The 21,355-nt window shown below is 44.4% G+C and overlaps 1 protein-coding gene across 1 annotated transcript in view; it reads right to left on the reverse strand.

Annotated features, from left to right (window-relative positions):
• LOC119173913 (uncharacterized) overlaps positions 1–21,355 on the reverse strand; it is a 200,612-nt gene that overhangs the window by 14,078 nt on the left and 165,179 nt on the right. The window contains exons 3-5 of the mRNA XM_075895231.1: positions 18,842–18,969; positions 1,891–2,016; positions 662–847 (exon numbers count right to left, since the gene is read on the reverse strand). Coding sequence (XP_075751346.1) covers positions 662–847; positions 1,891–2,016; positions 18,842–18,969 — 440 coding nt within the window. The remainder of the gene's footprint in view (positions 1–661; positions 848–1,890; positions 2,017–18,841; positions 18,970–21,355) is intronic.

The following is a 21,355-nucleotide window of genomic DNA, read 5'->3' on the forward strand; positions in this document are numbered from 1 at the left end:
ATGTTATAGCTGCAACAAGCAGAGCATCTATTTGGAACTGATTATATATATGTGAAGAGGAAAAGGTAAAGTAAAACAGGCCGGTTAACTGGTGGAGACGTCCAGTTTGCTACCCTATGATTGGGAAGAGAAAAGTGGTTATGAAATAGTGAAATAGGAGACGAGTCTGTGAAGACTTTACATTGCAGAGGTTTCTTTTATACTAAAAAAAAACGGCACGTTCGTCGTAGTCGGGGTAATCTGGAAAACTATTTTTTTACTAACAAAACTTGAAAACCTCTGTCGCAACAAAATAAAATATTCAGGATGCAAATGTTCCCGTTGGCTCCTTTATCCTGGTGCTGATGAACCGTACGACGCGCAGACCTCGTGAACGCTCGCCGACCACTCTCGCCTGGGCTTTCACTGTTCCCGGTTATAAAGCCCATACGCACTCGGGCGCAAGCGTGTTGGCCCTCGCTGCTGAGACAGACAGCCATCGGTGAGGATAAGGGTAATTATCACACACGCCATATGTTCATAACCACAGAAGATTTTGCCATACTGAGATCGGAAAATACTGTCTTTTATTATGGTGACGCATCGGCTGCTTCTGCTGCCTTAGTCAAGATCCCGCAAAATGAGTTTAAATGAACATTACCCTCGGACTACAAGCTCTCACCTTGAGCGCATCCTGATCACACCACTCGACCACTTCAAGTACGAAGGCGGCGAGCAGGTTGAAACCCTGGCAGTAGCCCACGGACTTGTTCCAGCGCGCGTACGCCAGCAGGACCCGCTTGAGTAGCGCCTGGTTCTGCTCCGCTTGGTCGCCGCTGAACAGGCTGCAGCCCGTACGGTGGAGGTCCTGCACAGGGACGATGAACCGGAATCTAGTGCCACCTATGATATATTGCTCACTTCTCTCACTCACTGGTTCAGTTACTAGACCAAGCTTTGCGTTCGCTTCCTTTGGGCGAAGCACGTCTTCCCGGAGCCCTCGCGATTCTATTAGGCACACGTTTTTCAAAACGTTCGATATACGTTGACATGGGTACAATGACATCAACAGCCCTGATAAAGGGAGGTTGAACACCATACGTGTGTCGCACGAAACAACAAAGAAACCTAGACCAATTTATCCGAAAAAAAAACTTTCTAGAGTCGTCGAAGTCCGAAGATGGAACCCGGACAACGCATTTACAGGGTGATCGCTCTACCAGTTGAGCTAGCCAGTGCAGGAAATTAGCAATGGGTGGTGCGGCAATGAATTACTAAAAAAAACTTGAAGTCGTCTACTAGCTTCTTGGTTTGTTCAATTGGTAGAGGGACAGCTCAGAAAGGCGTTGGTCCCCAGTTCGATTCCGCGACCACGGACGAATCTTTCGGCAACTAAGAAGGTTTCTTCCAGAGAAACCCGTGTGACTGATCTTGTGGTTTAGCTCCCCTATCCATACAACATGCGCAAAGAAGGAAGTGGGGCGCGAAAGTTACTGCGTATATTAACTTAGTAGGGAGGGGGTGCTGCGATACTCAATCAAGCCCCTTTCTCCTCTCCCGTATTTTCCTGATAGTGCACGCTGAGCACGCCTATGCGGCGTCCGGACAGTGCTGTCCTGCTTAACCTCTTGGCAGTGTGAAGCTCATTGTTGCCCATATTGCAGCCCAAAGAAGCTGCAATTCTCTCTTCGCCTAAACACAGAAATACAGTACACAGACATTATACGCTCGTAAGTATATGAACAAGATAGCCAAAGTAGGGGTGCGGTCCCAGTGGGCGAACAGCGTAGTGCCACCAAAGTAGCAATCCAGGCAGCCTGGCCTCACAGCCTGGTCAGGCGTCTTTCCTTTGTTCAATACGCAAAATATCATAACACTGTAGCGTTCTTTGTTCATGGTGGACGTTCCCACCTTGACAATTTGCACGCCAAGGTTGTCGTCGTCAGGGTTGCAGCGTTCGTTGAAACAGAACCGCGCCGTCGCCTCCCAGTCCAGGTCTCGGCTGGCCAGGTAGCGCTCCGCCAGCGTAAGCCAGATCTGCGCACGAATACGAAAAAAAAAAGAGAAAAGACATTGAATGTTCAGTATTCCCCACAACTTGTGAACATTAGAAGTGCATGACGTCCCCCATAAATATTGGAACCCACGGTTGTAAACACAACGTGTTTTGTTGCGAGAATCCTATTTCTATAGATGTGATCCCACAGGTTGATTTCGAAGGTTTCTTGCTCAGCTTCCAGCTCGCAATAAGATGGCGTGCTATTTGGCGCAATCTGGCAACAAAAGAGTGTTGCGCACTCCCCGTTGTGGCAGCGAGTGGCGCTGGCAACACTGCCAGGGAGACACGAAACCATAAATACGAAATACAGTGAATGAAAATGTGACCACCTCTGTGGCTCAATTATAGCATCGGCCACGCTTGCATGTTTTGTCCCTGCCGATGGCAATTTGACTTATTATCTACTTTAATTAATTTCCATTCACGTCCCAATTGCAACATTCCAGTTCAAACAAATACAAGTATAATACTCCCCACATGTTCTTTATCTTCACTGTCAGTTGGCTTCATTATAGGAAGCGTCCAACAAAACAAACGAGCAATCGAACCATCTTCCCGTGAGATTGCATGAAAGGGAACACGTACCTGAGGCAGGATGGCCACCGCTTCGGCAGGTGGGACTATCTTTGTTAAGGACACCTTATCATCCTTAGCGTGTTAGTATGAAAAAAGGCTAGTTGTTTACGTTACGTTACGGTGTGCTACTGTCTGTACTTTCCACCTTCTTCTGAAGAAAGGAATTATCTACACTGAGACTACGTCACGTGACGTCACAGACTAACAATTCAGGAACCAACACGTCCATTGAGGATGAAGCGCCTTGACGAAGATAGGTCGACCTATCGAAACGTCGGCCAACCAGCCTCAGGCACTTATTCCTGCTGAAACAAAATCTATAGCTTAATGAGAAGGTAGCGCGAAACACATGAGGACCAGATGGAAACACATCAAACGTGTGCATGTATGTTGTAACTGTTCGCTTCTGGTCTTATCATTTTAACGCGAAAGCGTCAAGGAGCTCGTTCCACCGAAATTCTCGCGTCGACGTCGTTGGTTGTTAGCGAAAAAGTCATCATCTTGTCCGTGACCGAAAAACTAACAAACATGCAAATAAAATAAATAATTAACGATTATCGGATTCGAGAGTGGACCTAATTCGGACCATTTGCGTGGAAATCAGGTGTTCTACCATACAGCCACGCGTCTACATTAAAATACTTTCCTCTGCTTGGAAACGCAGTGAAAACTTGCATGCTTTGCCAACACACGCGTTCTCGATACAGGCGTCCCAACACAACAATGTACTATCGAAGCAACGAAGTGATATTGCACGGTACAAGAGTACATTGTCATCGGGCGTCATACCATGGGATTATCATGACGACTTCGTCGTTTAAAGCCGGCTGCCCATTACAAAAGAAGACACCACGTAGCGGGCACATAGCAAGTTCAGAAAACATTTCACACGCGTAATGGCTCGCGGTTTAAAGCATGCTGCTTATTACACAGAATACAGCGAGCTTCACCGACATGAGCATCTTTAAACATTATTAATTGCTTTGTGGTAATCCACAATTTAAGCTTCTCGAGTAGCATCAAGCAATCAAAATTATGCACTAAGTAGTTGAAATAGGCATTAGGGACAGGATATCGCCATTGCATCGAACTCTGAAGCTTAAGGGTCTCTTCCCCCCCCCCCCTCTTTTTTCGCGCAATCTGTTGATTAAGCATGTTACTACAGCCCGCTCAGATACAGCCCCTGTATAGCAGGTACTATCCACCAGCCAACTTAACTATAATTTGACAGGCTGCTTGACTAATTAGCTCTTATTTTTTTCCTGATGCACCTAGTTAGTAATCCACACAGGAACGAGTTTACTGCTGCTTCTTTTGGTCACCACATACTGGATTAAAAAAAACGCGACACAGGCTGGAACTAGTTTCCATTTTCAGCTTGCGTCATGTTTCGCAAACTTTTTTTAGCTCTTGTACAGACATTGTGGCGCGTTACCAGGGGCGCACATAAAAGGGGACAAAAAGAGGAATCCATCTCAGAAACTTTTGAAGATGGAAGCAAAACACATTACCTACATTCATCACAGTGGCTTAATCTACTTACACCCCAAAAACAAAAAGAACAAGAAGAAGAAAAACAAAAAAAAATCCGCAGAAGAAAGAAAGAGAATTTATCTGCCAATACAGTTTTCTTGGCAGTGTTCGCTGGGGGCTTCACCCCGAGAGTTTGATTATCACGAAACGAGGAGCTTTCCAAAGATGTCCTGATGTACCTTTGTGAAGTGCATAATTTTCCAAAGGTTAACGCGAAATTAATAAAGGAGACGAATTCAACGATAGTAAAAATTTAAAAAAAATTAGGAGCGATGTTCTTGAAAAAAAAAAACATCCTACATTGCCCTATCTAAGCAGAATAAGGGGGAAAACAAAACAATCGTTTATAATAGTTTATGAAATGTTATGAAAAAAAAACACATCTATTAGGCTGCCTATTTCAAATGCAAGTAAAGAAAAAATAATCACCTCCCATGCACTCCGAACAGTTCATCAACAACGCGCTGAACTGAGTGATCGCGTCAACCGACTCGACAGACGACAATTTACGAGTGGAAAAATACTTGGATCATGTCCACATACTGATAATCAAAGGAACGTAGTGAGCATTCTCCCTGATTTTTTATTGAAGAGAAGTTTAATTAACTGTCATTAGTTCATATACATGGCCACTGTTTGTACGGAATCTGTACGCAATGTGATCCCGATATTTGAAGTGAACTATGCCCGTAAATACTGTGCTCATTCATGCATAATAAGCCCTATAGTCTACATAGTATGCACTTAGTGCTTCTGATTAGTTTATTCGTCTTTTATTCTTAATTTTTCGTGTTTGTGTGTTTATGTTGTACATATCTGTCATGATGTCGGGATAGCCGGCAATAACGTAGCCTACCTTCCCACTTTTTGCCAAATATAAATAAATAAAAAAAAGTTATTTAGACGCTGAAACATACGGCCCCCGTATGTGCTACAACTTAAGGAACGTTCTTCAAGTTGTAGCACTTATCTTATCTTGTTTCACGAGGTGATAGATCAAAATGAATTGTCACCGACGTTTGATTTTGAACTTTTGACGTTTTTTTTGAGATATCAGTGGCCCCTAAAAGCGGCATATGGCTTGTTCACTTTTCATTCTCTGACAAAGGCCGTGCCACGGCCAAAACGTAAATATATAAAGGAACTGCTTGCTTTCTCGCACGTGTACCAGCTTCTTCTCTTATACGTACCTGACCCACTGAACTTTCCTACTATATATATATATATATATATATATATATATATATATATATATATATATATATATATATATATATATATATATATATATATATATATATATATATATATATATATATATATATATATATACACGGTAGTACGTTTTCTACTTATTACCAAATACTCTGTCAAGCAAGCTTATTTTATGCCCAGCGCATACACCAGAAACAATTGTATGAAGCGCGTCTTCTCCTCAAGCTTAACAGTCTTACAGCAGAGCACGCTTTACAGGAGTACACAACATAAGTGCATGTGGTTGTTTCAAGAATAAAATGAAATGGAAAACAACTATTTCTATTACAATATATATATATATATATATATATATATATATATATATATATATATATATATATATATATATATATATATATATATATATATATATATATATATGTGTGTGTGTGTGTGTGTGTGTGTGTGTGTGTGTGTGTGTGTGTGTGTGTGTGTGTGTGTGTGTGTGTGTGTGTGTGTGTGTGTGAAATGCAAGAATGAGAAATAATTCAGAAAAAGACTCCGGCGGGCGGAATTGAACGTCCGACCTCTCAATTTTGATTGCGTGGCGTTAGCCACTGAGCGATGGAGGAGCACCGCCTTCAACGTTGAAAAAGCAAGCTATTTATATCTACCACTTACCGCTGGCGATGCCGATCTTGGGGGACTATCGTGTTTTCAGCATTCCCAGTGAGATGGCGCAATGAGCGCGTTTCGCCAGATCGTCACGACGCGGCGACGCGCTCGTCTCCCACCCGTACTTGCCCCGCGGAGAAGGGGGGGGGGGGGATCGTACGCCTTGGGCATTTACCGTAGCGATTCTGTTGTAGTCATCGAGAACACAAAGGTCACTGCACCCGCTGCACGGTCCCCATTTGTGAAAAGGGCTTTCCAGACACAGCGAAGTAACAACGGAGACACTTATTCGCATTCATATGAACCTGTGAGTACATTTCGCGCGTCGTTTGTGCGTGAGCAACGCGGGAAACGTTTTGATATGCTTGGAATTCTTCGCGTGAGATTCTAATTTGTTGCTATCGCACTGACTGCTTCACCTTTGCGGCAAAGCTGTGATTTTTTAATATATAAAAAACATGAAAAAGTAGGCTAAGAAGTTAGAGCCAGCCACCTCATCATGATCAAAATAATAGTGAAACACACACACACACACACACACACACACACACACACACACACACACACACACACACACACACACACACACACACACACACACACACACACACACACACACACACACACACACGAGACAAAACAAAATATAAAAATTATATTACGCCCTTGTGACGAGTTTGTGAAGTTTGGTTTTGTTTATCCCTATAAAGTTTCAACTAAAAAAGAAAGTAATTGAAACGGGGTGTTCCAACGAGAACAGTAACAGAAAAAGATACTATTGTAAAAAGAAGAGCAGTCCACGAATGCTTATGGAAAGATGAAAATAAGGAGCACCCGCAACTAATCCGACAGCTTAAAAGTCAAAATAAAAACGGCTGAACATTGAAAAAGGCAGAGACGGGAAATCAGGTCAGTCAATTCTCAGGCGGAAGCTTAACGTGATCGGTACGGAGAGGAAGGCGGCGAGTGGACGAATAAAAGGACAGGAGGTGGAGGACTTCGACCCGCGTAGGACAAAATGCGCCTCGAGATAATGACGCGGACGGTATACGATCATCCCCAGTTTCAACAATAGCGTCATCAACTGGTCGGCCTATTGTGCAGGCAGTGACCAGGGAGGGGGATTACGTGGCCCCAGCGAGACCTGTCACGATCACGCTCGCCATTGTGCCGACGACCGACTCTGTCGAACTTTTCTTGCGGCGTCCACTTTTCCAAACAACTCCGTTCTCAATGCCATGTTGAGAGATATCAAGGCAGTATGAAAGGGCTTGGAACAACAACAGCGACGACGACGGCGGCGACAAAAGCAACAACGACAAACACACCGGCCGTTCACATTACGAAGATTACTCGGACAAGATTTAGAAAGCCGCATCCGCCAAAAGCAAAAAAAAAAAAACATTCTTAAGGGCTTTGCGTTTAAAAATAAGTAGTACGCACTTGGACAGAAGTGCGTGTCTATGAGCCCTCCAGTTAAAAGTGAAGTCCAGTTGATGAAGTGTCCAAGGCCTTTGCAATATTGGATGTAGCACCGCGTACAAAATTGTAAGAACTAGTAGTTGACAGGAAAGGAGCACCTCTTTCCTGTCAACTACTTTTTCTTACAATTTTGTACGTGGCGCTACACCCAATATATCAATGAAATACCAACTAGCCTGCATAGACACCCTTGTTCATTGCCGTGTTCTATAATTATTTATATATATACTTGTTTTTTTTTTTTTGCTTTAAAGTCACAATTTGCTTTTTCGTGTTTTTTTTTTGCTGCAGGCCACGCAGAAGTGGAGTAGCTGAGGTTCTGTTTACCTCAATTTTTTTGACAGCAGCGAAACAACAAAAATAATGGCAATGGCGACGACGCCTACAAAGGCATCCAATGCCGACACCTAGCTGTTTTGCTGCACGTGCCAAATGTACACCGCTTGAAAAGGTACCATTAGAAAATCCACTGCTTAAGAAGACGGACTAACCACTCAGTACACGGGCAGCTTTCTGGATGTCGGTATCTGCCGTTTTCTAATTACACGTAGACCTTGTTCCGTATTAAAAACCAAGAGATGAAGTTTCGCAAAACATTAAAGTGTACTAAAAGCTACCGAGCCACGACCAGCGTTTGAAATAGTCCTACACGTTTGAATTTTAGCGCTTGGAACAATTCTACATTGTTTTAGGCGTTCAGTGAAGTTACAGCTACGTTTATAAGCCAATGTCGTTACGCCGGGTGCACTAGCCCAACGCAGACGCGATAAATATTGTTCTAAACAAACGTCTAAATTTCTACTCGGGCAGGCATTAGAAAAAAAAACGAAATGCCGGCTACAAAAAAGGTTATTGAATCATACCATTTCAACACTCCCTGGGAACATAAATACGGGAGTCGTATACCTACACAACCAGGCTAAGAAGCATGCATTAAGGGGCAACTACCAACGTGATGACATTGTGCATATAAAGCTTAATGCTCCCTAACCATCAACTGTATACTACGTAGGTAGAGGAACCGTGAAGCCCACCATCAGGTGTGATGAAAACATGCCACTGCAAACAGGTTCATCCCGTACAAGCCCTCCATTCGTAGGTTCAGCGGACCCATAAAGCTCCCAGCCGATGAACGAATGCGTGCATAAAAGGCAAGAAAGCAAAAGCAATAGAAATATACAACTTACCGAAAGGTATCGTAAAAGCAGCGTAATGGCTGTACGAGCAATATTTGGGAACATTATGTTGTCATTAAGTCTTTTTTTTATTTAGGCTACACATATAATTATTCAGAGAGTCTTTGTGCTAAGCACGCGTTATATCTGACGGGTGAAATTAACGTTTACTCATGAAGCAGCCACATTTTGCACTGCCTAATTTTATTCGCAAGGTTAGCCTCAGGTCCCAACACACTTTTCTTTATGTACCATTACGAGCTTAGTTTATTGTAGGATGTATACGCAAATGGTCACGGATGTGCTGTTCCTATATATTCTCCGTAAAGTATAATTACTTGGACTCTGAAGTTGCAAACAGACCGCATCTCGCGACCTTTGTCGATGCAGCCCAGTACGGGCGTTCGGATCGCTTCGCAGTGGTCTCGGTCGATCATAGTGGCACACTCCTATGCTCTGCCTCGGTTAGAAAGGTTTCGGCAATGGTGGCTGAGCAAATCGCCATCGCCATAGCAATGAAGGGCCCATCGCGTCCTAATGTCTTTACAGATTCGCGTTCCGCAGCTAGGGCTTTCGCCTCGGGCTCGATCTCGCGTGAGGCAGCGGCCATCTTCGGCTGTGAGGGGGCTGCCGGGTTTCACACCATAACATGGTTCCCGGCCCACATGGGGGCCAACGTACATCCTGATGTCCCCAACGCCAATGAGTTTGCCCATGACCGTGCGCGAGGTATCGCTCACCGCGGCGGTCCCGGCGGATTCGCAGGCGGGGACGCCGGAAGATACAGGGACTCGCTACTCACTTTCCACGAGATCATGACTCATTATCATCTATCTCGGAGGGCTTTTCCACTTCCTCATCCTAAACTTACGCGACCGCAATCATCGGCCTACAGGATGCTCCAAACGGGGTCTTTCCCTTCGCGAGGCAGGTTCAGTCATTTTTCGCCCAACATCGAGCCGCATTGTCCGGACTGCGGAGAGGCGTATTGCTCATTACCTCATATGCTCTGGCAATGTCCTGCGTTACGTGACGCAGAGTTCAACAAAGAAGAGGACTGGGAGGAAGCCCTTAACAGCGGCGACCTCTTCGTTCAACTTCGGGCTGTCCAGAGGGCCTGCGAGAGGGCGGAGGGCCACGGTCTTCCGGTCCCTACGTGGGAGCGGCCCGCGACTGCTACGGATTCCCCCTAAACGGAGCCGTTACAACGCAGTTCCTCAGGACCTGAATAAAGTTCTTTGTCTGTCTGCCTGTCTGAAGTGATCTGTAAGTTGCAAGGTTTTGTCGAGACAATACGACAACATTGAAAGAGGGATCACGCGCACTAATTTATTTTATTTTAATGTGTTGGGACTTCTGCCACGACAAAAAGAAGAAAACAAAACATGGCTGATCTCTCTGTCATAGGAATCGGTATAACACGAAAGTGCAACGTGTCTTCACAAAAGTAGTTTATTGTTTATTTATCTATGACAGCTTGTACGATGTCAGCTATAGCGCTGTTTGACATGAATGCACGTGCGTTGACGCGTATAGTGGCATACCTCCATTGTTGCGACGGCTAACGCCCGTGATCATGATTTGACCGCTGTCTTAGCTGAAGTTATTAACATATACATGGACTAAACATGTGCGAATACCGCGCAAGGATGGCATCAACAAGCACATGATAAACTTAGGTTTTTGATATGCACTGCTTCGAGGCACCTTTAATTGAGAGACACGGCGCTGTGTGCTGCAGAGTAATAAGGTGTATGCTCTATAGTACACTGCACCTCATCAACCCAGGAGGTAGAGATTCGTAGCTTAAGCCGCTAAAGTGTGAACACGTTTCACGTCTCGCAGGCCTGTGTCTCGCTCCAAGAAGACACGGCATTCGCCCGTCGACATCGTTGCCTATCTGCGGCGCTTATTGCGGCAGTTTTATTAGTCGGCGCTAGCCCATTCGAGACAGTAGGCGGCTGAGAAACATCGTTGGTGCATGTCAACACTGCACTACGCCTACCATGAGCTTTCATACGCAAACACATAGCAAAAGGAAGATATTATAACTGCGTCTCAGAGGGCGACCCTTCGATGCTATCACGGCCAGCGTTCATCGCTGTCACCTGAACCCTCTAACTGAGTCCTCGCCTAATCGTTCGCTATCGGTGCTCTTTAGTGTCATGGCGTAGTACTTCACTGCTCACAGACGGCAACACACCTCACGAACTATGAGCGCCTCTGTGATAAACATTGAGCGAACTACATTGAAAGTGTACTCTGTGGGTGCTCTGTTGAAAAGAGTTTGGGAACTTACCAAATGTACGATCGATTGTATAGAATATATATGATATATTTGTTAACATTTATTATCCCATCAACCAAGTGGAAAGGGGTTGCTGCTACCAATAATGGTGACAACTCCTGCATTTCTCTTTTCTTTCAAAAAAAAAAAAAAGTCACAGCTTTAGGCGAAGCAATGAACGCGATAGCAACGAATTGGAAGGTCACGCGCAGAATGGAAAGCTGATCGAAATGTGCCCCGAGTTTCTCACGCACAACGAACGCACGAAACGTACTCACAGGTACAGATGCACGCGAGTAAGCGTCTCTGTTGTTATTTAGCTGTGTCTGAAAAGCGCGCGCTTTTCGCAAACGGAGACTGCAATGATTGCAGTGACCTTTGTATGCCCGGTAACTACAACAGAATCGTCCCAGGTAAAGCCCGATGCCAGGCAAGACCTACGATCCTCCGTTCCTCCCCACAGCGAGATAAAGGCGCATGAGGGAGCGTCGCTCGACCTTCGCTAAGCGGGGCAAAGTGCGCGCGGAAGATTACAGTGCACGCCGTCTCATTGCGCCATCTTGCTGGTAATGCTGAAAACAGGATAGTTCCCCCGAGATGCCCGTGAGCAGTGGTAAGTAGTAGATATAAATAGCCTGCCATTTGAGCGGTGGACAACGTGCTCCTTGGTGGCTCAGTGGTTAAGGTCTTGCACTCACTACGCAGAAGATCCAAGTTCGATTCTGCGCGCCGGAGTCTTGCATTTCATATATATATATATATATATATATATATATATATATATATATATATATATATATATATACATATATATATATATATATACGGTGAGTGAAAACTTAAAACAAAGAAAGAAAGATAGGCTCTATAGTCGGGGATTTGTCTAAACCACCGGAAAGGAGGATTATCCGAAAGAAGAGCTTACGGTTCCGTGAGAATATAAGGCAACCGTTTCTCAAAGAAAACGCAGGAATAAAATTACCTAGCGGTCTCAATAAGTAAGTTCCTCAATCTATATGAAGCAAGAATAAATGTGCAGGGCATGGCAAAATGAGCTGACTAAGAATACGAAGTGGGGGTGAAGGGCAATGTAAGTGCCAATGGTGTTATATATGAATAATAAATGTAACGAACAAACTCGGACTGCTTCCTCTGCGCGCGCAACGGACAGAATCAAGGCTCAGTGAAACGGGAGCGATGTTGAAAGGCCAACGGTATGCGGCAACTTCTCTCATAAAGAGTGCACGTATGCGATCAACGCCAAACCAATCCTTGTTCGGAATAAAAGATAAGGCGATGGTAAACAGAAAGTCACGTATACTGCACCACTATAAAGACGTACTTGGTTATAGATGGAACTTTGTGGAGACAAAAAAAAACTAAACAAAATAAAAGTGGAACGATACGAAACTCAGCCTAAAGACAAATTTCTCCTCTGACATGTTTGGCAAGATAGCTTAAAAACCAAACAAAAATGCGGGAAAGTTATGCGGGGCACGTAGCATCGCCTCCAAGCACGTCAACGCCAGACGTCTATACCGCGCACTTCTCGCGGTACGTGTGTCTGAGATCGGAAGAGATAAAACGGCCTCCGCTGCTTTCGAGGTGTGCGAATGATCAAAGTAAAAGAAATGCGTGTTATATACGACGCATCTCCTACAGCGAGAAGCCGCTGCACTTGTCCCGAAAAACGTGGAAAATTTCAGATCAGCTCAGGTCAATAGATTTCGACGTGATGGCGAACGCAAATTTCGTATGGAAAATTTTTAGGTTGAGCCATACATTTTCAGAAGCGCAAGCAGAGTGTTATTTTTTTTTTTTGGGGGGGGGGGGGGCATTCCTTTGATCTGAAGTGTGGGCCGGGCTGGCAGATGTGGTCGAGCGTCATTTCATGCTCTTTGCACGAAGGAAAGAAAAAAAAACAAGAGAATTGAGCGGAGGGAAGGGGGTAAAGGGTTGCAAATACAAGCAACAAGGAAGCTTGTAGTGATGATAAATCGTCCAACAAAGAATTCCGCCAGAGCGAAATGTTTTAATAACATAATAAGAGAATAAGCCTATTGCTGCGCTGACAAAAGCAAGCCATGACGCAACATTTGCCGCAGCGACATACTCTGCTAAATTTGTTAGGTGTGAAGCTCCTTACGCCGTGGGTCGTGCGTCCCCGATGTATGTAGTAGTAGTAAGATTAGTAATTGATTTCATTGATTGGTATGTGGGGTTTAACGTCCCAAAACCACTATATGATTATGAGAGACGCCGTAGTGGAGGGCTCCAGAAATTTAGACCACCTGGGGTTCTTTAACGTGCACCCAAATCTGAGCACACGGGCCTACAACATTTCCGCCTCGATTGGAAATGCAGCCGCCGCAGCCGGGATTCGAACCCGCGCCCTGCGGGTCAGCAGCCGAGTACCTTAGCCACTAGATTACCGCGGCGGGGCTAGTAAGAGTAGTAGTAGTTGTTGTTGTAGTAGTAGTTGTAGTAGTAGTAAGTAGGTAGCCACCTGTTGTTTAGTCATGAAATGTGCACTGGATGTTGGTAGTTGTGTATGATAAATATATGATGAAAAGATGCTAGATTGTGGTACTCGCGGGGTTCACTAGATGGACGGATGGATGGACGGACGGACGGAAGGACAGACGAACAGGCAGACGCACAAACGGACGGACAGGCAGACGCACGGATGGACACACGGATGAACGGACGCGCGGACGCAAGAACGGACGCACTGATGGACACTTCACCCCACTCATGATCATTCACTCTGTGGATATGCTGTGATTTTTTTTGTAGGCAAATGCTTTGGCCACCTCATGAAACGCGAAAAGGAACGTCGCTTTTGAACACTTTGCAAGCGAAACCAAATATACGACAGTGAAATGTATACCTGGTATGTGAAACCAAGTATACGCAAAATGTATACGAAAAGTGTACGTGGGAGGCGATCGTTGTTTTTAGCTTCGGAGTACTCAATATACGACGAAGGGCAAAACTCTCGTTTGGCGAAGACATATCTGGCTCTGATTGAGGTTTGTACACGCTCTTCAAACGACGGAAAGCTAACATACAGGTCTATCGTTTTCGCAGAGTGGCCCAGCAAAGATTTTCAAGCGTCACGAACCGAAGCAAGCAACCGAATGCGCCACTTCTCGTCGGGGCAAATTGCTAAAGGCCGTCTATATACGGGGTTCCGGAAATGAGTCTATTGCCAATTCTGCTGGGAGTATGAACAGCTGCAGCTGCTTTACGCACCGAGTGGCGACTTCAATCACCAAACGAAGCTTTCCTCTCGAGGATGGACCATTTCTCCCGGGAAGAGTGCTGGTGTCCAATCACACACGAGTACCATCCACGGGACCGGACAGCACGCACGTCGCGTCGTATTCTAGGTGATCCTTCTACTTCAAGTGACGCGTTGAACTCAATCTAGCCGGAAGATAACGTGGGTATGTGTCTTTTCACAGCCCTTGCCGCCATACTGAGCTGAAAGACTCGCGCCCGCCTGAAGCTCGAAGATTGCGAAGAGCATTACAATAAAATCAAACTGCGAACGGAAGACGTCATTAAGGGCAACTAAACTAAACGATGCCCTAACGTTATTTGGTAGGCACGAAAATCAGCCTACGAAATGGCAGTGAATGTCTCTCTACGTGTTCGCGCAGCATGAGAAACGGCACAGTATAGGCTTCATGTACCCGCCAACTTCTTGCAACACTCTACCGTTCACAGAATACAAAGTCTCTATAATGTTAACTTTCTTGATCTCGATGTTTATAGTCCCCAGTTTGTATTTATGTGAGCTTTGCACTATCATAACATTGTTTTTCACAATGTATAGACTCTTCATTTTCCCAAGGCCTTCCACATAGCTGTGTATGTTCCACGTTATTTTTCATCCCTATTCCATAATTCTCGTCTTGTGTTTTTACTCTTCCCATATTGCGTTGATCTCCTTTGGTCTGTGCGTATTCACTCTCTTTATTTGACTTTTTATATAAAGACTGTCTGTATTGGATTGTTTATTTTTTCATTATTTTATTTTTGCGTGCGCCAACACAAAGATAATGTGTTGTTCCTGGACACAATAAATTATTGATTGATTTATTGATTGATTGATTGATTGATTGATTGATCGTTTGATTGATTGGTAATTGTTTGAATTTTGCGCCAGAAAAACACAATATGATTATAAGAAACGCCACTGTTGAGGGCTTCGGAAATTTCAACCATTGGGGTCCTTTAACGCGAACTCGATCGTCCGCCTCGGTGGATCAGTGGCTGGGTGTACAGCTGCTGAACCGAAGGTCACGGGTTCGATCCCATCTGCCGCGGTCACATTTCGATGGAGGTGAAATGATAGAGGCCTCCGATGTGAGTGCACGCTAAAGAACACCGGATGGTTGAAATTTACGGAGGCCTTCCCTGCGGCGTCTCTCATCTCATGGTTTTGGGACGGGAAATCCCAGATTATTATTATTATTATTATTATTATTATTATTATTATTATTATTATTATTATTATTATTATTATTATTATTATTATTATTATTATTATTATTATTATTATTATTATTATTATTATTATTATTATTATTATTATTATTATTATTCACCGCTTATTCTTACTCTGGCTTCTACGGAGTTCGATTCCGCGACCTTAACAGGCTGAACAAGCAACTGCGATGGCTTTTGAAAAGTGTGCTTTGCTCTTGGTGTTCAGAAGACGAATCCTCAGCCTGCTATACTGATGCAAAAAAAAAATGCAACACGTCCGCCTGGCCCCCAATTTTTACCGCTAAGTACCTGCCTGAGTCCACTGCCTGAAAATTCATAAAGCTGCACACTGCAAGAGCTACAAAAGACACCAACACGAAGACACAACATAAACGCGTTCTCGCATTAGAAAAAAAGTATAAATATAAAATACTACGCGTATCGCACGCTCATAAAGCCGAAGTTCACTCGTCGTCTTCGAATCGTTTGAGAAGCACCTCGCTGCGGCGCGCCTTTATACCGCTAACGAACCATAAATGGGGTGAAGCACGTGTTTTTAGAAAAAAGCAGGACCTCCCGCTGGAAACAGCACGCAGACTGCCTTCAGAACGGTCTCATAAAACTTTCCGAACGGAAATCCTGCTCTTTATATGTCAATGCGTGGCAGTCGAATCCCTAAATGTTTTTTTTGCTTTCGTTCTTCTTCGAGCTCGCGATGGTTTTAGAAGCTCTACACGAAGCCTCGTCCCGACTAACTGCCATAAGCGGAAGCAAAGCGTTGCCTAATGGAGCGAGGCCGTCTTTTGAGCCCGGTGATCCCTTGATCTGTACACCCACTCGAGTCAATACCAACCTGCGCTCGTCGCTTAAGGGGGACTTAGCGCACGGATGCGCTAAAGCGTTAAGACCGTTGATACCGTACGATGCTCTCATCTCCCGAGGCAGCATCGAGCCTGCGAGAAGGCGTCTGAGTGACGCTGGATGGCCATCTTTGTTCCTCCCCTGCGGCTGCATTTGCGATCGCCAGACGCAGCTAATCTCCCAGCTTTAGGCCTATTTGAGGAGCTTTTTTTTTAATGCGAAGCATTTCTTAGCGCACTTCGAGCGTATCTATCTATCTATCTATCTATCTATCTATCTATCTATCTATCTATCTATCTATCTATCTATCTATCTATCTATCTATCTATCTATCTATCTATCTATCTATCTATCTATCTATCTATCTATCTATCTATCTATCTATCTATCTATCTATCTATCTATCTATCTGTCTGTCTGTCTGTCTGTCTGTCTGTCTGTCTGTCTGTCTGTCTGTCTGTCTGTCTGTCTGTCTGTCTGTCCGCCTGTCCGCCTGTCCGCCTGTCCGCCTGTCCGCCTGTCCGCCTGTCTGTCTGTCTGTCTGTCTGTCTGTCTGTCTGACCGCCTACGACTTTTAGTTCTCCTGGCCGTTTCGTTATTGGAATCAATACCAAACTTGGTATGGCATAACTTGACCGTATGACAAGCATAATTGATTAGTCATAACATGACTATCGTGAGGTGTATGTCATGAATGTCATGATTTACATTTCATGGACTTGCTGCTCTTGCAGTGGTTTCGTTCACACGACATGTTGCAAAATTGGCATGGTATGACATGGCTGCATGGCGAACGCAAGAGACAGGCGCTAACGTGGAAATCATGACATGGATGTCACGTAAGTCACAAGTCATAACTACACGCCACGCTCATGGTACGCTCACATTCGTTTCGCTAGCTTCACATATACCAAATCTGGTGTTACGGGACGTGAATGCATGACGAAGGTGACTGGTGCAAACATGATAATCATGAGATGCGTGTCAAGTAACAACTTGACCACATTCCACGCTCGTGGCCGTTTCGCTAGCTCGACATATACCGAATTTGGTATTACATGACGAATACACGACGAAGGTAAATGACACGTCCGAACATGATAATCATGATATGCGTGTCATGTAAAACATGACTACATGCTACGCTCACAGCGTGCTCACGGCCATTTCACTAGTTACCCATATACCAAATTTGGTATCACGTAACGTGAATGGACGACAAATGCAGATGACACGTCCAAACATGATAATCATGACATGCGTGTCATGTAAAACTGAACCACATGCTACGCTCATAGCACGCTCACGACCGTTTCGCTAGCTCCACTTATACCAAATTTGGTATCAGGTAACGTGAATAGAATACGAAGGTAAATAACACGTCGAAACGTGATAACACATGAAAGTCATTTGCGGCATAATTTTCCTCCGCCTCCTAACGTTGTGCTGATTTTAAAGTGACATATAAACCTTGTTCATTCGTGCTTCGCATATCATCGATTACCACTGTACGTGGGATCTGCCAATTTTTTTTAATGGAGCCAAATATAGAGCCAGAACTACCTTATATAAAGCTGTATTGGCACATAAATACATACTCTCAACTTTCCTCTAATACAGCAACAATAGGTTACTAATCATTATCAATAATTTATTAGTACTGCTTTAGAGGAAATTTGACGGTATGTATGGGTTATTAGAGCCTTCTTTGAGCTAGTTTCGGTTCTACTCTTGGACCATTTCAAAAACGTGGCCGATCCCCCTATATAGGAATCGATATAGCACGAAAATGAAAAGCGTTTCCCAGATGTGTTTGAGCGTTTATTGCGCGTTGTTTCAGCAACAGCAACAAATTGCAGAGTCACGTTAGGAACAGCAAGCAGCTCGAAAGTTGTAGCGCACACCACAAGCAGGAAGCACGCAAGAAATCAGCATACGTAAGACGAGCGCGGAATAACAACTGTCACAGCTCGACATTTACAGCGCACTGTTGAACAGAAAGCAAAACGTACGAAACGAGCACGCAAGTATGCACAAGACAAGCGCGAAACTCTGTCACAATACTTCCAGCATCCTGTGTAAGCAGCACGCTTATTTTTTTTTAATTTATACCTTCTTTTATTTTTTCTTTCCTTCGCTCTTTCTTTTTCTTTCTTCCTTTCAATCCCCCTTTATTTCTTTCTCATAGCCCACTGCACCCTCCTAAATGCTAAGTACAAGGAATTCAGATCTGCACTTTCACAAACACCCCCGCACACACACACACACACACACACACACACACACACACGCACACACACACACACACACACACACACACACACACACACACACACGCACACACACACGCAGGCACACACACGCACGCACACACGCACACACGCACGCACGCACGCACAGGTCCATGACTGAGAGAGCATCAAATATTGGAAAACAGTGCCTATAAATACGCATACGGCAACCGCACCTTCGAGGTCCCAATTTTTCGTATGCGCACATTTGCAACAGCACGAAGCTCACCTTCTTTCGAAACTCTGCCGGAATGCCGTCGGGTAGCCGGACGACGATTTTCGTGGCGTCCATCCACTGGGCAAAGCCGGATTCACCACGCCCCGGTTCCAAGCTGAATCGCATACGGGTATCGACACCTGCGCAGTGGAAACGAGAGGAAACACGTGAGAACGCTGTAAGTATCCTCCGGCTCAATACGTAGTGAAATAACTGACCACCGTGACATCGACGTCGTTATAACCAAAACGCATATCTACAAACGTAGAAGTACAATTAGCGACCAAAACGAGCCCTCGCTCAGTTGTCTGGTGCTGGCAATCACACGCCGGTGCCCGTGCGCCTTGGCATACTCGTTGGTTTAACTTTGTTTTTCGTCAACCCGCCAGAGTGGATTTCAAACGTCACGTACAAAGCAGCGTGAGGTTGAGATCTGCTCGAACTGGTGCCGCTACGACTCCAACTGCTAAAGAAAGTCTGCCCTTTCAGTAAGGTCGATCGATCTATTTTCACGTATTAAAATGACAGTTAAATGGCTCTTATGTTAGGTAAACTCTTGCTTCAACATCATATGTATTCAATATGACTCTCAAATTTAACCAAAACCAAAGATTTCACGCTTGTTTTAGGTGCGTAACGCTCTAGGGACCAGGCTCGTCTTTTATACATCGTCTCATGTCGCATGGTCACGCAGTGGTCAATATGACCCCCTAAACAAGTGCTAACAATGCTCAAGACAAGTGCAAAATAAAACTAACAAGGTCTAAAATAACACAAACTTTAGAAATAACAACGAAATAACTGCAATAATTTACCGAAAATTCGCGAAAAGAGCTTCTTGAAACATTCAGCTGACACCCGCACCACGCGAGAGATGGCGCCACCGCATCGGCAAGCACGCGATTGCGTCGGCAATTGCTGGGTTGTTGGTGATAAGCCATGGCTAAGTTTTCAGATGCATTAAGCGAAGGATTTAGAAAATACACTGAGTCTTACGGAAGTGCGACATTAACGCAGGATTTAACGTGGGAGTTCGAACTGCTTTGGGAGCTACCCAATAACCACATTAACGCTTTAAGATGGCTAAATTGGCGCTAGATTACATCACAATCAGTACTATATTAAGCGCTGCGGTTGGTTTTTTTTTAAAGAGAACTTTTCTGAATATTCGCGAAACAGGAAGTAAATATTCAGGCGTGACTACCGTCTGGAATAGAAAGAAGAATGTCTCCGGTTGTTCTCGCCCTTGCTTTGTCCTTAGAATACAATGACGAGAAGGATTCCGATGCATTGCAGGAGTTTATTAAAGGTTCAAAGAAATTTAGGCTGTAAATATATGATTACTTCTAAATTCCTAGTTTCGAAGTTGCTTCACATTTTTTTTTGTTCAAGTTATTCGCTTCATTTTCTATAACCATCGTTTCTATTCGTCAATTTCTCATACTTAATTTTCTTTTTTTTTCATCACTATAATTATTTTAACAGGCGTAAGCTAATGAAATTAAGCTATTTTGTTAGAATTACCCGTTTCTTAAGCAATCTCTCAGCGTAGGCGTGTTCCCCACACTCTAGCCTCTACTAACACTACTAATAATAACACTAATGGCCCCACAAGAGCTCACGACAGGGAACTGCGAAATAGGAAGTGCTGTTTGACGTTGCTGCGTTACTTACGCTGAGAAAAGTACAAACAACGTGGTGTCCTCCGGTATCAAAAATTGAGATTTGCTATCTCTCTTGATAGCACACATGTAGCCAGCGTTCTGATTCGCGCGATACGAGGCGAATCGAAATAGACACGGATGCATTACTAAAACAAACAAGTCGCTTGTTTGATGTGCACGGGCGCGCCCCAATTTTACGCGCCACAAACTAACGCTTTCTTCCTGACGCAGTTCGTCAGCTTCTATTTGAACAGTGCGCTTGGTAAGCAATGTTGAGCTGTCAGCCCTACTCGAGCAATTCTTGGAGCTTCACGTCTGAAGGAAACACTCTGGGACAATCATAACTCGTACAGGAAGGTTTTAGATCAATTGAATCAAACTGGTGTATTTTTAACGTACATGTATATTAAAACAGATCACGAAACATTCTGAAGAAAGAGGGAGAGAAAACTTTATTTGTGCATAACGCGGAGCATTCCAAATGGTCGGGCCCCTATTACAGGGCTCCGCTGGCCCTAGCCATCATCTCTTCCCGTTGGACCAGCCAGCGCTGATCAGCGATGGCCGAGCTGGACAGCAGTGCCTCCCATTGTTCCTCTGTGTTGTTCATGTTGTGGTGTTCTTCATTGTGATGCGTACACTCCCACGTGATGTGAAGCAGAGTTGGTGTGGCCCCACACCACGGACATATATCTTTGTATGCTGTGGGGTAGAATACATGCAGCCTGTGTAAGTTCGTGTATGTGTTTGTTTGGATTCTGCGTAATGCCACCGATTCCATTGATGTGAGTTTCTTATGCGGTGCTGGATACAGTTTTCTATTGTCCCTGTAATACTGAAGAATTGTACCAAAGTTAGGGTC

This window comes from Rhipicephalus microplus, chromosome 5 (assembly GCF_043290135.1).
Source record: "Rhipicephalus microplus isolate Deutch F79 chromosome 5, USDA_Rmic, whole genome shotgun sequence".
Taxonomy (NCBI): Eukaryota; Metazoa; Arthropoda; class Arachnida; order Ixodida; family Ixodidae; genus Rhipicephalus; species Rhipicephalus microplus.